Source organism: Castor canadensis, chromosome 4 (assembly GCF_047511655.1).
Source record: "Castor canadensis chromosome 4, mCasCan1.hap1v2, whole genome shotgun sequence".
In the NCBI taxonomy this organism is placed as follows: domain Eukaryota; kingdom Metazoa; phylum Chordata; class Mammalia; order Rodentia; family Castoridae; genus Castor; species Castor canadensis.
Genome location: NC_133389.1, coordinates 5,988,674 through 6,006,563, shown reverse-complemented (window position 1 = coordinate 6,006,563; position 17,890 = coordinate 5,988,674). Strand labels below are relative to the sequence as shown.

General features: G+C 36.0%; 1 protein-coding gene across 5 annotated transcripts in view; it reads right to left on the bottom strand.

Moving 5' to 3' along the window:
• The window catches only part of Neto1 (neuropilin and tolloid like 1), a 134,418-nt gene that overhangs the window by 115,492 nt on the left and 1,036 nt on the right, over nucleotides 1–17,890 (bottom strand). For all 5 annotated transcript variants that reach the window (XM_074069645.1, XM_074069646.1, XM_074069647.1 and 2 more), the window contains exons 2-4: nucleotides 16,387–16,440; nucleotides 15,994–16,131; nucleotides 9,904–10,152 (exon numbers count right to left, since the gene is read on the bottom strand). In XM_074069645.1, the coding sequence (XP_073925746.1) occupies nucleotides 9,904–10,152; nucleotides 15,994–16,131; nucleotides 16,387–16,440 (441 nt within the window). The remainder of the gene's footprint in view (nucleotides 1–9,903; nucleotides 10,153–15,993; nucleotides 16,132–16,386; nucleotides 16,441–17,890) is intronic.

Genomic DNA, 17,890 nt, shown 5'->3' with positions numbered 1-17,890 from the left:
GGGGACAGAAGTCCTGAAGGTTTCATACTGGACTCACATTATGTTTTACCAGAGCTGTGTTTTTTTTCTTTCCCTTACCTCTTCCAGCTTCATGAGTCCTCCCACATTCCTTGGTCCATGGACCTTCCATCTTCAAAGGCTTTTGGAGCTTTCTCATGCTATGTAACTTTGACAGTGACTTCTCTTACTCTCTATTCCACATTGAAAAACTTTTGTGATTACATTGGATCTTCCCACATAATTCAGAATAATCTTCCCATCTAAAATTCAGCTGATTAGCAACATAAATTCCATTGACAACAGCCTTCCTTCCCTTTGTCATTTAGCATAGCATAACCACGGGTTCCAAAATTTAGGATGTAGACATCTTTGTGGCTCACTTTTCTCCTTTCCACTGTTAGACCTCTGACCCATCAAGACTCAAATCCATCTGAAATTCAAATATATTCACCCCTCCAAGGTGGTCCCAAACTTCAACCCATTCCACCATTGATTCAGACACTAATTCCCATTGGTTCAAATTGCACATCTCAGCAACTATACCATATAAATCAGGCATGGGTGAAGTTCTGTGTGGAATTCACTCTGAAACACAATCTCATCCTATCTCTGAACTTATAAAACTCAAGAAACATGTTACCTGGTTCAAAAAGAAAATATTCCTGCTCAAAAAGTGGAAAAAATAAAGAGAAAAAATAAGTCTACCATTCTCGTGTTTCCACTGGGTTTCAATGCCTAGGAGTTATCTTTCTGCTTCTTTACCTTCTGGGCTGAAGACCCTCCCTCCCATCTGGGTTTGCGATCATGCCTTAAGAGTCAGCCTTCCTTTTTCATGAAAACTGCCACGTTTGCATTGGAGCAGATATAACACCATGCTTCTTGCTAGCAGATATTCAGGCATCTGATGATCTTCATTCATTTCAATCTCTTCCTGTCTCCTTTAATTCAAGATGGGTGATGTAACATCCTCAAGAAGCATGGATGTCTCCTGTGTATTTCATCAGATTCACTCCACTAGCCGTAAGATTCCTAGATATTATGATCCTTACTGTTGGCTTTTGCTGAGATGACTGAAGAGATTGACAACTGAATCATTTCACTTTTATGAGACAGAATACTCTCATCTTTTGACTTTTCTAGGAAATTAGCACATGCTTGTTCAACTCAGTTTTATTTTCCTTCTCGGGCATGCTTTTCCAATCCCATCCAAAGATTTTCTAGATTTTAATTGATAGTGACTTTCTTAAAATTAAATACCGAAGTTAATTGGTTAAAAGTTCTGTTGTCCACATGACTCTAGGGTAGAACTGTACTAAGCTTTCTGACTGGATAGAACCAGGATTTCTTGTCCTTTGGTTTCCAAATTAATGTTCCTCATTTCCTACTGAGCCTTTATCTCAGAGTCTTTAGCTTTTATACTTCTACCAACATTTTAGGTCTTATGATTTAGGTATTCTTTTAAGACATAAAAGTTTTCTCTGCCATGATCCTCACTTCTTTATAAGACTCTACTGACAGTCATTAATATCCACCTTTCTTCCAACAGTCCATCTAAGGCAATATAAACTTTGTTTTCCCAGATGTGTCTATATAAATTACCACAAATATAGTAGCTTTAATCAACATAAATTATTTTGTAGTTCTGGGTATAAAAAATCTGAAATGACTTAAAATCAAGGTGTTGTATATGCTCCTTTTTGGATGTTCTATAAGAGAATCTATTTCTTGCCTTTTTCAGTTTCTAGAAACTGACCACAGTGATTACCCTTTCACTGATCTTTAAAGAAAGCCAGAGTCCTGCTTACCTCACATCTCACTACTCTGAATCTTCTGCCTCTTTGTTCCACATTGGAGGACTCTTGTGATTCACTGGGCTCTCTCAGATAATCCAGAATAATCTCCTTATAATAAAGTTAACTGGTAAGCATCCTTAATACAATCTGCTACCATGACTTCCATTTTCCATGTCACCTAACATATTCATAGATTCCTGTTAGCTGATAATCTGTCTCTTGCACATGACTTCTCTTCTAAGAGACAATGAATTTATTTCATGGAAGCTAGAGCCTTCCCATGATCTATTTCTACTGTGTGATCTATATAATGGATCAGGAAACATCCACTGAATAAATGTCAGTGGCAAATACAGCCTAGTGGAAATGAAGCTATTCTGTGCATTGACATTATAGATAGTAACGTGAGTAATACTTATATAGTTGTAATGGCATCCAAATTATAAAATAAGACAACATTTTTGGTTAAGACCAGTATCAATTGTTTTCCTAATAAATGCCTTGATTTATTTTACATACAACTAAATTGAAAATAAGCTGGTTTATCCATAAAAAAGTTATGAAAGAGAATGTATAAGGAGTAAAAGATTTAAGGAATGTTAAGGAATGAAAGATTTGATAATATTTTCTTAAGCAAAATATAGACAACACAATTTGAGAAATGTATTCATTGGCTATGCAATGCTAACTTGAGATTACTCAGAGGTTACAGGGAGAAGAATATACCAAGAAGCACTGTGACTAGACAAACCACAAAACGCGAGAATTCAAAATGGAGATAGAGTATATGCATTATTTCTCTGTCTTATTTTGGTCAAGTTTCTGGAATGTTGTTCTCACCCAAATGTTGCAGATTCCCTTTAGAGCAATTTAAGTGAAGGGAGGATATTGGTCTTTTGATGATGACTTAGGATGTAGAGGTGACAACTCAGAGTAGGGCCTCCACTAGTCCATCAGCCATCTTTTTGTAAATTGGTAAACCTTCCCATTTCTGCATAAAGCCCTCCTCCAGGGGATCTGTGTTTAGCACATCTAACAGTGTCCCTTTCCCTCCCTCCACTGAATGTCCTAACAGTGCCCAGCTGGATACAGCCGCCTTGGAAGGTATGTGAGACAACTGAAAGCAAGTGTCATCCCAAGAAAAACCCAAAGAGGCATGCATGTTAGGGGACAAAAATGGTTGCTGTAGCAGACTTGGAGAAAGAAATCAAAGCTATCATCTTGAGTATTCAATATGTACATTATAAGTTTCAACTAACGAAAGTGCTGTGTGAACAGAAAACTATGTCATTAGTAACATATTAGACATAACCATGTCATGAATCATTGGTTTCAGATTCAGGTAGGTTAAGAATGCAGAAATTTATAAAAAGGGAGGGGAAAGATGACAAACCAATGATTCTTTGGACATTGTGAATTGAGACATTTCTGACAACATAGGAAAAGTGCAATTTGGACTCATATAACAGTTAGTGGTGAAATGTAGGTAATACACTATGGCCCTTTACTAAGTTTTTTAATATAACTGTATTAAGAGGTCTTGCTTTATGTAATTGCATGCATATAATATGTGATCAACCTCTGGAGAAAGCATGGCAGCACATCATTACATAACTGATAAGCAAGCCATGGATTAATGTCTGTACAGAGCTCACATGCAAACCAAGGTAGCACCTTCTCCCTAGACCTCTGGTTTCTTGATCTCCGACATGAAAGTCTTGAGTGAAAGGAGCCCCAAGGTCTCTTTCTAATCTGAAGAAAATATGCATCTCTAATGGAAAAACATCTGGGATCCAGTGTGGTCCCATCAAGGACCCATATTCAACACATATTGCAGTCCAGCAATTAGCTACTATGCAACTATAAACACACCTAACATGTTCCTCCACCTCTCCAGGAAATTCTTATTGTACAGGAAATTTCTCAAAAATTTTCCTTTTCCTTTGCTATTGCTTTCAATATTCTCTGCACAGATGGAAGCTAATCCTGGAAATTCTCTCTCCCACTCTCAACTTCTCTCCTGAACACCCACCTAGACAAGCAGCATTTCTGTCTCTCTGACTTTATACCTCATCCCTCTGCCTGAGCCCTCTATTACACGGATCAAACCAACCAAATCATGGGCTAAGTGAATGAGATCAAGGAATAGAAGAAACCACTCTCACACGAATATCTTTGGTAACTATTATACATTTATAATTTTGTTATTGCTATGAGTTTCAAGTTTATAGTTTCACTTCAAAAAATATGCCTCAAGAGAAAATGTGATTTTACTCTTTATATTTTCCTTTTGACAGCATTTGCTAAGGCTGCAATGAGGATATTTTGGATGAACAGTGTAAATATAACAGTTAGAAAGACTACACATATGCACCTAAATGTATTTTGTTTTTAATTTATACATGGAAAACAAATCAACATCTTTTTAACCTTAGCCTTTAAAACTATTCTTTCATTTTATTAGGAAAGAATGTAAACTAATTTTAAGGCATTTAAAATGGATAATAGATTTTCTTTTCTTTCTACTAGAATACATATTGCAACTTTGATTAGAAACTTTCAAAATCATTAAGCACATATGCACCCACATTTCTGATTTTTATAAAAAGAGGGGAAACCATTGCACCAAATAAAATAACTTTAAATCCATGCTGATATTTTACCGAAGTAATATATTTCATCTACTATGCATAGGAATAATTTTCTAAAGCACTCAGTTTAAAGTCCCACACTGCAATGTACTCTTTCCATTGCTTTTGAAGTCAATCAGCATGCACTTTGAGAGGAGGCTAGGAATTGGGCAGAATGTCCCTAAAGGACTTTGAGCTCCTCAGATGAAAGGTGCTATTTAAGTACAAAGTATCATAATAATTTCAATATATTTAACAACTCCACTCACTTCAATGCCAATGACTAACTCAACCTCATGTTTGGTGCTTTCAGGCATGGTCCTTCAGTCAAATTTCTCCAGTAGGATATATGTAACTACATTTTATAAAAGTAATAGAGGAAAACATCATCAAAGCCAAATATCCCATAAATGTTCTAGTATGTCTATAAATATCAGAAAAATCTCTTCATTAGAAAGTAGAGTATAGGCTAGCAAGATATATCTGTCATTGAAGGAAGGAAAGGTTACCTTACCCAGAAATAGAGTATTCTGGATGTTTTCCTCAAGAATGACTAAAAAGACCCTGGGTGATGCCACTAGCCTTGGACGTAGGTAGCAGATACTGTTGTGTTTTTCTTCTTGTTTTCTACTGGCTATGAAAATTATGGTAAGAAGGCAGCTGACTGCAGAGAAGTGCTATTCTCTGCTCAAAAGGCTTTCTTGAGTTTGTAATATGTGGAATATGAAGAAATGATATTCCCCTTCTAAGATTAATTTAATTTATCAGTGATAGTAGTTTCTATTTTTTATGTAGTAAATAATTTACTTACACAAGTAATACCACAAACATAGCATCCTTCTTGAAAAATTTAAGCACTATTGAGAAACTGCTGTCAATTTTTACCCTATCTCCACTGGGCCCTTAATGACCCCGTATCATTCCTTTCTCCTACCGCCCCATGCTTGGGGTGGCCATTGCTATGAGCAAGGTGGACATTAGTCACAAAATATTTTCTAGTTATATAATTTTCTGTAAAGAACTGTCTTAAGTATTTTTAAAGGAAATGTTTGATTAAGTGAGCAAAATATTGGTTTAGAACAACTTATTTTTAAGTAATTTATGTTTTCTTGTTGAATTGTCTGTGAGTTATTAAATTTCTCACCTTGTAACTTTTAACAGTTCCAGTGACTCTGCACTTACCTCTCTTCTGGGAACTGTGAGTGTATGGTTAAGATGACCTGACAACACAGGACACATTGAGTCTCCCTATGATCATCATCCCTGACTCACCCACCAGGGCTCTGGCCCTTCTTGTCCTTCAAAGACAAGGATCAGAACCAGTTGATTTCTTCCCCAGTATCACAATCCTCCTTATGCATGCTAGACTATAGTCCTATGATTCATCCCTGTACTGTGGACCTGGGTAATAGCACAGGATCTAAACATAACTGTCAGGGAAGTAAAAACCAAAGAACTATCAAAATGTGTCAGGAGAGACAGCAACACCTCTTTTCAAATGCATACTCTGTGGCATTTCTCTTCCTTCCTACCCTCCAGGTCCAGGCACGACCACTGATTGGCTGGTTCCCAGCTATCATTGGGAATTCAGAAACACAGATAACAGGAATAACAGGATCCAGGGTTAGAGAGACTATACTTTTTCCAACTTCAATCCAAAAGAAACTCGGATATTTAGAAATAGAAGCAATTTTGTTGATAAGTGATGACAAAAATTAGTTTGTTGTTCAGGCAAGATGTAAGCAGGAGAGTAGAGACTGGAGACTGGAGATGGGAACCAGCCCATGGGACTTTGAGACTTAAAGCACACTGGAAAAACTGATCCATTTCTAGTGATAAACCATTGAATACCGTATATCTTAGCTCAATTCCATTAAGCATGAATGTTATATAACTAATTTCAAAACCTGGATTGCATATTCATAATGTAGTCTTCTGGTTATAATCTGGCTGTGCAGTAGGTTTGCATGTGGGGAAAACTGGGCTATATTGTTCTTTTTCTTTTTCTTTTTGGCAGCACTGGGGTTTGAACTCAGAACTTCCTACTTGCAAAACAAGCACTCTAAGAATTCTTATTGACTAGCCAGGCATGGAGGCTCCCGCCTGTAATCTTAGCTACTTAAGAAGTAGTGATCAGGACTATTGTTATTTGAAATTAGCTCAGGCAAAAAGTTTCCAAGAACCATCTCAAACCAATGACTGGGCACAATGGCATGCACCTGTCATCTCAGCTCCATGGGAAGCATAAATAGGAGGATCATGGTCCAGGCATAAAAAAATGAGAACTTATCTCAAAACTAACCAATGTGAAAAGGGCTGACAGAGTGGCTCAAGTGAGAAAACACCTGCCTAGGAAACACAAGACCCTGAGTTCAATCTCTGGAACCACCAAAGAAAGAGAAATAAAAGAATTCTCACTGCAAATGTATATACAAGTTATGATTTTATCTGTGTATATGCATGTGCCCATATGCATAGGTATATTCATGCTATATACAGATAGATATATATGGCAGGGTTGGGGATTTAGCTCAGTGGAAGAGCACATGCCTGGCAAGTACAAAGCCCTGAGTTCGGTCTCCAGCACCGAAAAAAAAAAAAAGATAGATAGATATGTATATATATGTACAAAAATAAGTATATATGTTTATCTTATTAGCTTGAAAAATGTGATTTGTTCCTAAGTGATATGTATACTGTCAATACGCTGACATCAAATTTCTGAAATTGAGAATTTAAAGTCCAGATCCCAGACTGTGGTAAATTCAAAAATAATAAAGGCCTCCTGGACTTCCTGCTGCCATTTCTGCCTTACCATATTTTATGACCGCCATTAGAAATATCCTGTAGTTATGTCCCCACCTTGAAATCCGGGCCCACCTAAACTAATCTAACACAAAAAGTGATGATGTAAATATTAGTGTTTCAGCACAAAAATTCTAAGATGGAAAGATTGTAATTTGGAAAAATATCTGGAATATTTATTCTCCTGAAAGCCTATTTCAGGTCTCCTTTTGCTTTGAAAGAATATATGATGAAATTAATTTAAATAAATAGCTACTGGTAGTTGAGATCTTACTCTGTGAGTCAATGTTATCTTTATTTTAAAAGTGAAACTATTGAAGGATAGAGTATCATGGATTATAGCCAAGGTGACAGCTATGTCTGGATGCCAGATGTGCAGCAAAACAGGTGTTCCCCCAGTTGTCCTAGAGTCCAGCCTTTGAGCTGGTAGGCAGATCTTCACTATTTCACCAACACATTATTCCTTGAATCATTAAATTGACTTGAGGATCTCTCCTCCACTCAGCTTCCCCAGTCACCATGTGAATCATACTACTAAATAAACATTAAGGCAAAATGACAACTAAAGCCTGCTGGCTTCAGATTCATGAAATGCTGTCTAAACATTCACTAAGCCGTCCACTTCCTGTTTCAATAACTAATCAGCATCCTCAGCGCTGCCTCTTTATGGACTGCCTTGGAGATTGTTCTGTCACTCAGGCTGAGAGCCAGATAATAATGTCACTTCTGTCTTCATGGAAATTTCACAGATCCCCTTCTTAAAGTCCTGCCTATTGTTCCTCCTACATCAAGTGCAGGTCCTCCTGGGGGCTTTACTCCAATTTATCTGGATGAGACCTAAGCCTCTGCTCATTCTTATTCTACTTTCCTGGGATCATTTCCTCAAGGTTCCTTCCAACTCAGTTTTTCTTGGCAACAAAACCCTCTCCCAGAAATAAAGTCTGGCAATTCTAAGGAAACCAAGAGCAAAGACCATGCCCAGGCCAGATCATGGCTTGGGAAGTCTTGGATAACGGAATGAGTGCCCACCATTTATGTTCTATCAAATGAAGCTAGAAGCACGGATAACATGGCTTATGCTGATAAAGGCTGTTAGCTGATCTACATTCTTTAGGAAAGCATAGTTGTAAATCCTAGACCTTATGTTCACTATCATTAAGTCCAGAATGGAAATATATCTTAGTAATACCATGTGCCACTATCTTTATCAGTTTAGAAAATTACTTACAGACTGGGCAACTCATGCCTATAATCCCAGATACTTGGGAGGCAGAGATGTATGAGCCCAGCCAAAGCAAAAAAAAAAAAAAGTTAAGAGAGATTGCATTTCAATCAATAAGCCAGGCATGGTGGCATGCACCTGTCATCCCAATTTTGCAGGAGTCTATCAGTAGGAGAACTGCAATGTAGACTGGGTGGAGGGAAAATGTGAGACCATATTCAAAAAATAACTTTGCAAAGCAAAAAGGGCTGAATATAAGGCAAGGGTAAGACCCTGTGTTCAAACCCAGTACCTCCAAAAAAAATAAAAAACACATACATTTCAATAATTCCAGCACTCCAGCACTAAGACAGAAGAAGTAATGTAAATAAATATTCACATATTTTTGGCACATGTCAAATTAGATTGCTCATGGTATATAAAATACCCAAGATTTCTGTGAAGAAGCCAATCTTCATAATGTACTACTAGAACCACAATCACTAGTGATATCATAAAATATTGCCAGTGCTTAAAATTAATTCATACGATGCACTTAGTATCTGATTTACTTAACATCCACCATGATGTCATAATGAAGGCCAACATGAATCTTACATTAATTACTTGTAAAATTGTAATTCTTTGTGCAATAAATAAATACTGTGCTGTATGAGATTTGAATCATCCTTCCATTTCAAAAAGTACTCAGCTGCACCAAAACTCAGTTGATGAGCAGGGAAGCCCTTTCAGGTTAAAAGTGTGATTAAACATTTTTATTTTGATAAAAATAAGGCTTACTAGACTGAGCCAGTCAGTACCACAGACTCCTTTTCATACATTAGCATGTGAAAAGGAAAATCAACAAAACCCATATAATTTTATAATTGCACCTAATCTCTGGCAGACATTGCAAATGAATGTTTGGATGCCATAGGTCTCAGTTTTCCTTTCACAAAAACTCTAGGGAATTTGCATTTCTAAAAAGAGTTTAGACAGCTTTTTAGAAGGATCCATTTACTTTAAAATGATAATTTTCAGAACAATGAATTTTTTATTCAAGTTCTCCAAAAATCATTACAATGAATACTTTTTTATAATACTAAAATTGACTTTTCAAGCCTACTGAGATCCTGTGTAAAATTAGTCTCCTTATTATGGACTGTCTCTAAAATTGCACATTTTTTTCCATAATAGAAGTCAGTTTTATTAATTGTGTTTTTGATGACCACTTAGCTTTTAAGCAGACTTTTCTGCAGACTGTTTTAAGGAAAAATTCTTTTCCTTTCAGAATATGGGAACTGTAAGAGAAGAGAGTATAGTTCTGGTTTCAAATAGAACTGGAAAAGCCCTTGAAAATTTGTCTTAGTAGATAATGTCTTCATGAAAGTTTTTTTTTTTTCTTTAAAGAGAGAAAACTAAGGGAGACAATGTGATAGGTAGAAAAAAATTTAAAAATCAAGTTCCTACTTACCAGGTGTGAAATTGTATCGAGCTGAAAATCCCATAGATTCAAGCTCTCCATCAGCAAAAAATTTAATCCATAGAAATCTTCCACTGGATTTTATGACAGGTGGATTTTGCTGTCCACAGAAACGTCCAATTATTGGAGAAAAACCAAAAGGTCCATCTCGAACTTCAATATGATCAAATTTACACTCCCAAGATGGTTCAATAGAGTATTTTTCATCAAAGTAAAGTTCAATGCACTGTCTTGGGGCAGCTGCAAAGAAAGAAAGATATATGTAGAAGACTGTTTCTCAAATCTGTAGGTTGATTCTTCTGATTCTATCTCAGATTTCACCTGTATACCTGTTATCAAACTCTGCAGGTGATTTGCATGGAAACATAAACAAAGGAGATGAAACTTAGTATTCTAAGAGATATTTACATGAAAATACATTAAGGGTGACTCGTAAAGCTGGTCATGTCGCACTACACATTATTCTGATATAAAATGACAATTTTGATATCTAACACAAAACGAACTCATCACAGTATTTTTGTAAAAGGCTGAAACTGGGATTAGAAGTGGAGGGCATTTTTCTCTGTTCTCCTCTATTTTGCAAAGCTCAGATTTAAGGTTATAAACCACTTGAAAACCAGATGGAGTCACACAACCATTCAAGTAGTTGCACTCAGGAGTCTTGATTAGCCCCAAGTGTCTATACAAGGGTATTAAGAGTAATTTGACTAGAACACAAATCTGATCACATCACTCTCAATTCTAACTTCAGCAACTATCAGCTGCAGACAATGATCAATGCACTTGCCAGAAGAGCCTGAGGACATCTTACGTCCAGGGTCTTATCATCACAGAAACAGACAAAATGCAAGCCATTTCAAAGATGCCAAGTTTTCTGACAACAAATCTTTCAAGCTGGTCCATACTTTCCAGCTCTCGTAAATATCTGTATACCTACAATTTAGCTTGCTTTAAATCCAGGAATATCTTGTTTAAAGGAAACTCCTTTCTAAAACCTGTTCATGGAAGACAGGAACCATGTAATTTTTACCTTCTTTTCTTAGCACCTTAGCACGTTATTTGTCATTGGGGATTTCAAAAATCTTTTAAAATGAATTGTAAATGAAATTGTTTCCATAAATGTTTTTTACAGCTCTCTGAAAAGTCATGAGAGCATGTGCTAATGTTCTTGCATTCTTCCCTTGTCATGTCCAAAAAAGTCCAAATTCTTGTTAAATTCAACCAGGACAGTCCAGAACACCCATAACATTGGTTGAAATGTCAGTACAAATTTATCCAGGTTAAAAACCCATTGTTGTCTTGATCCCTGGAGAGCTTTCCAGCCCTCTTGAGGGTGTAATCCCCTCCAAAGCCTCCAAAGTAGACCTGCTGCTTATGTGTTCAGGAACCATTCTGAATGGCTGTCTTGCTCCACTGCTTTATAAATGCATATAACTAATCTTTATGACCTAAAAATTAAACCTTTGCAGTTATGAATGTCAAAAATTTACATAGAATTAAGATATGTGATGACTTTGAATTTAGGGAATTTTAGAATAAGATATAATCTTTCACCCTCCACATATAAAATGAAAAATCAACAAGTAAAAGGTCAATTCATGTTAAAAGATTATTCATGAATTATTTTTAATCTCTAAAAATGTTTCTGACTCATTGCATATTGAAAAGACACATTTATAACTCTTTTAAGAAAGATTAGGAATTACTTTATCCGACAATACGGCATATCAGAAAGGTTGGCAGATATAGTAGATGATGACAGATTTGAGGAGGTTTCCATTAAATTTTTGAAACTTGAAAATATCCTAGAAATGTACCTGGAAAACCATGTTTTTCCTTTAAAGTATTAGACTTATTATCAAAGAGCTAAAGTTTATAAAAATTGAAACTGTTTATATACTTGGCACTAAATATACCACTTGTAAGTATTATTATTCTACAGAATATGTCTGCTTGTTTAGCTTCTCTTTGATAAGCCAGAAAGGTAAATTTTATGGTAAAATAAATTATTTCTGAATGTGGACTAATTCTTCTAGATGTAAATAATGTATGATTAGGAAAAGGTAAAGCAACAAGTACAGTCCCATGTTAGTTTACTTAGAAGTCCATCCACCTTTTTTCAACATGATCGATCCCCCTATTAGAAAATATGTTATCATCTAACATGAATTTGTTTATTCTTATCTTCATTTTCCTTGTCATTCAAGTTGTATCCAACAAACCACTCAATGTCCTTTCTGGAAACATGTAATTGTTACAGCTTTTGGTAGACCATATTATATGTGGAAAATTCATTTCCAATTGATTCAGAATTGTGAAATTAACTACACATATACCCACATTCAAAAATTCCACTAGCTGAATTTTAGGAGGTAGCAAAAGAACTTTTTTGAAAATAAGCATGCTGTATAGTTCTTTGAGATTAAACACTGAGATTATAGAACAAGTATGTTGTTTGAAGTGGCCTGGTTCCAACTCCTTAAACTAACTTTTTCTTCACCTTCAAATCAATCTAGTCACATCTATCTCTTACCTTAGCATTTTCCATTAGCTGACTTTGATCTAAGACTTGAGGTTCTTTTAGGGTTCAACCTCTTTGAGAATCTTTGGGCTCAGTGCAAACTATGGGCCCTTTCATTTGAATGTGTATGTATGTATTCAAGTTTATTTCCTCCAAGCTGTGGGAGTTTTAAGACCACCGGCAATCCATAGAAGACGCCTCCTTTCCAAGACTGAGATTTCAGCTCATTCTTCACCAGAGCAACCTGAATTTACCTTTTGTTTACTGAACAGGCTGCTATTTTTAAGGATAAATGTGTATAATTTACCCTATTAAAAGAAGAAAACACAAAGAAAAAAAAAGACATTGCCTGTCTCCTGCGGGCGCATTGTTTACAAACGTCACGTGCCCTCAGTCCTCTACTCTCTGTGATTTGATTCCCACCACACTGTGTCCACGAGAAGGCTCATCTGAAAGTCACTAACACACCCTTAGTTGACCCGTGCAACAGGTATATTTCTGATTTTACCTTATTTTTTTTTACTGTAACAAATGACACTTAGACAATTCACTGATTCTGGAATTCTCATTCACGCTAGCTGCTTTGACATCCTTCGCCTGATTCTTCTGTCCAAGTCCCAGGCTTCTCCTTCTAGTCCATCCTATCTCTCCTACTCTGACTATCCCCGACACATTATTCTCCAGAAATCTGTCACATTCCTCCTCTAGTTTTAGGACAGTACTCTGAGGGTCACTGGCATGCCCATGGAGTGCTCTTAAAACCTAATGCTGCCTGAGGGTCCAGCTAAGATCAGTTAACTCAGAACTCTTATGGAGGGACTCAGGCATCTGTGTCTTTTACAAGAGTTGAAACAATGGTGCTCAAATATTTCCTTTGGATAATAGTATTCACACTGACAACCTTGATAACATAAACTTTTGTCCTGTAAATATCCATTATTAGCACAGATCTCCCCACTGAGCTAAAGATACAATCCTTTTAGGAGACATCTCCATTAATGTCCAAATTGAACATATTCTCTTTCCTTTAAACCCACTTTTTCCAACTATATATCGTATCTGGTATGTTATTCCATCTAACAAGTGGCCAGACAGCAAAAATCTTAGAATAGTCTTGGATTCTCTATTATCTCACATCACAACCATTCACAATGCAGTTTCCTAAGAACTTCTCATTTCTTCCGTTGAATTCACCATTAATGCAACTTTCTTTCAATCACATTTTCACTGTGACTTACTTGGCCTTCTGCAATGGTTTCTTAGTTTATCCTCTTTTCCTTCAGCTACCTCCTCATCAAAATCACACATAATTTCCCTACCAAAATAATTCCAACGATATCCCCATTGTCTGCGACTTAATATACAAACTACCATGGATGTAATACATGCAATACTGGGTTCTCCATCTGACAACACTGACCTCCTTCTCCCCTGAGCCTCTCATCCATTCAAAAGTTCTACTATATCTCTGACCTTTTGCACTTGCTAATCTATATAGGGTTTGATTACCTCCTGAATGTTCTTTAAAATGAAGGTTGGCTGGGTGTTTGTGATTCACTCCTATAATCCTAGCTACTCAGGAGGCAGAGATCAGGAGAATCGCGGTTTGAAGCCAGCCCAGGCAAACAGTCCATGATACCCTATCTCAAAAAGACCATAGGAAAAAATGGCTGGTGGAGTGGTTATGGTGTAGGTCTTGAGTTCAAGTCCCAGTACAGCAATAAATTAAATAAATTCATAAATAAATAATTAATAAATAAAAGAAGGTTAGCATCCATGCCTCATAGTATTTTTTCTTTCTGTTTTCCTATTCTGACTGTCTTTTGTTAACCTTGAGACCCCTTTAAATTGTTTACTGAAAGGGAGAATCCGAAAGCCATATTATAAGCACAATTACGGGGGAGTCATATATGTTTTGCTCAGTGATCTCTTAATTGTGCCCAGAAGTGTGGCTATTTGTTATTAAACAAGTGTAAAAGGTCTTTCTAAAAGAATCAAAAAGCCAGATTTAATGGTAAAAGGAGATTCTGTTTATACCCTCACTTTAACTTTGTCCTTGACATAAGTACAAATGAATTAGAATATGTCCATAATGTTATAATAAAAGATTAGCAATGTTTTTAATGCCCCCACAAATGATAAACATGAAAACACAATTGACATGCAAAGCTTTGTTTCTGAGTTCATCTTTTAAATATGAGAACAGGTTGATTTTATTCTCTTTAAAAATTTAGCACTTTAAAATAGTGTTTCAAAATACAAATAATGTTATGTGACTGTAAGGAAGATAGTTACCCTCTCTTTGACTCAAACAAGGACAAAAAATTACCTACCTCCTGTTGCTAAAATGTTTTAATATACATGAAGTCTGCACAAAGTTAGTAACATATGTTATTCCTAACGTATTTAGTTAACAGATATGTGATACTAACTTGATTAAAAAGAAAAACTAATTTCAGCCCACAATCTCTATATTTCAATATTCATTTCTATTAGTCCGTATATCAGACCTTTGGGGTTTTGTTAGTGTGTTTGTTGCTTTATCCTTTTAACATCAGAGCTTATGTAATGTAGCGTATCTTTGCTAAATGTTCTACTTTGAGTATGACAAGAGGAAGGGAAAGATTTTGGGCTCAAAAATTGCCATGAGAAAAAGAATCTTTCCAAATAGAGATACTTAAATTCACATGAGCAGATCTTATTTCTTTTGAGTGATCTATAACAGGCGCAGGACCCTGGTTTTAAGTAGATAGTGACCACAGGTACCTCTTTCACTGAGGTTGCTTTGTCTGTACTGCACATGGGGGGGGGGAGGTGTCAAAAGTTCTAGGCTAATTGATGCTAACACTTAAAATATTGAAAGCATCTGTCACTAGAAGGAATGCTCATATATTTTTAAAAGCTATATTTGACACAGGTTAACAAAAGGTTAACAAGGTTAACAAAAATGGGAAATGCTCAAAAAGAGGTGAATCTCTTTTTTTCAGCCCTATTTATCCTTCAAGTTGGAAAAAAAATGGCGAAAGAAAGCATCATAAATTAGAACTCTGACAATGACTTTAAATAAGGTAACCGTCATTCAGATCAATGTTTAGAAAACATGATTATAGATTCATCTTTGACAATCATAATGATTTTGTTGCTTTATAACATTAAAGAACACAGTAATGAGTGTAGAGTTTATTGTAATGATTCTTAAACTAATTAAATACTAATTTCTAAAGCCATTATATGCTAGGTAATACTTGACCAACTACACATCCTTTCTACTACTTTAAAACTGTCAATCAATTAAATCAAAATAGCAAAATAAGCTCTTAAATTGTTGACTTGTTTTTATTTCCCAGAATTTGCCTTGTTCACAACCCATTACTAATAATTTCAGTAATTAGCCTGATCTTGGATTTCACAGTAATTTGCTTCACTCAGAGATATTTATGTCCTTGGTCTCCAAAATTAATTTTTGTAATGTCTGCATGAATATTGTCCATCCAAAGCATAAAATGACCAGGCTTTGTTCTAGTTCCCCAGCTCTGTTACTCTTGCCCCCCTCTTACCTTCTATAATATAGACGCACTCCCTGTCAGGGGGGTACTTGCTGGGATAGTTTGGAGAGGTAAAGATACCTCCCTCTGCATGCTTTGTCCACGTTCCACACTGCACTGACTTCTGTGTTTCTGAAGGGGTTTGCTTTTCTGTACAGCAAAACAAACAAAAAAAAATTAAGATGAGCCATGATCCAATTTTCTATAACACTAAAAATAGAGAGGACATTCTTATAATATCCATTAGTAAATTAATTTTGAAATGCTCTCTTAGTCAAAACCAATCAGTTATACACACTATAAAATGTCCAGATATTCTGTAATATTAAAAGTATTAGGAAAAGAGGAAAATGCAAAAATAATTACAGGTTTTTTGCTACCATTTTTTTTTTCAAAGAAACACACCTGTTCCTTTCTTGGTTGCCCCAGACAAATGAAGGATGATCAAACTTGCTACAACTGAAAGAGAAAAAAAAAGTTAGAAGATAATACACACCAAATGATCAACTCCTGTTGAAAAAAAATAGCAAGAATTAAAGATAAAATGATACCAAAGCAGATGAGTTTTATCATTGCTAATTGTTACAAGTTGACTGAGAACTTGCAAAAAAATGAATTCAGAATGAAAAAGAAAAATTTGGGAATCCCTTAAGGAAGAAATGCACATTTAGATTGGATGAGACCCAAATTGCTAAGGCAAACCCATACTTCAAAACTAAGAGGCAACATTATATTTGAGTAATGTCACACAAACTACAGTGGGACTTCAAGGTGTCCACTGTTACTAAGCTGCACTTTGTCACAGGTCTTGCTCATGTCTTTAAAGGGAGAGAGGTAAAAGGAGGAAAAAATTAGCTAACAATGAGACAGAGAGTTCTGTGACTGACCCTACCACATTGCCAAGGTGGTTACACTTTGGAACATAAGTATTTAAGCAAGTCCTATAATGGTGGAGGAGGGGCGGGGAAGAACAAGGGAAAAGCAGATTGATGTGGTTGAAGCATTAAATTACATTATAAGAAGGTTTGTTACTAAAATGAACTTGAACTCAACTATGCAGGAACATCATCCTCAGAACTTTCTAGGCTGTGAAATTCTTCTTTCCTAACCTTAGCTTTGGCTCAGTATTTACTGTTATTTAGAAACAGATTATTATTTTTAAAAAGGGGATTTCTAGAGGTATTTCAATAATCACTTCTTCAGGATCAGAGACTCTAGTCTGTCATTTAACAAACCTGGAATGGCATTTTAATCTGAACTTGTTTGACTTCTGAATTCTTGATTTACTCAACATTTTCAGAAAACCTGAAACTATCAAGTGTTAAAGTCATCATCTAATCTTCATAATTTCTAATTTGTCCTCTTTTGTTTGTTATTTATTTAGTTGCTGAATTACATAAAAGGTCTACATTCTCATCTTTCTATTTAAAATGAATTAAGGAAGGGAGGACAGAATTCACAAGCATATGCCATTGTAAAGCTCAGTACAGGAGCTTATAAATTTATACCTAAACATTATTCCAAGAAAATTATCTGGTTCTTAATATTAAAATTTGCGAAATTATCAATGCCATTACTTTATATACTAGTTAAGTCAGCTACTCTTAAGAGTGGTCATTGTTACTATGTTTATGGGTGTGTTTGAATGTGTTTAAGTAGCAAAAAAAGTGAAAATATGCTGACTTGCCAGGATTCTAAAATTCCCGCTCCCCCCCCCCCCACCCACCCACCCCCCTCGGCCCACAAACACAGGCAGAGGCATGTGGCCACCAGTTAGAGGGTGCGCATTTGGTCTTTTCTTTACTCTCCTGCCTTGTTTTTACGGAGTCACGCTAGGACCATGTTCTGTGTGGAACCCATGGGCAAGCATGTCTTCACTGCGTGGCACAGGATTAACCCTCCAAACCTT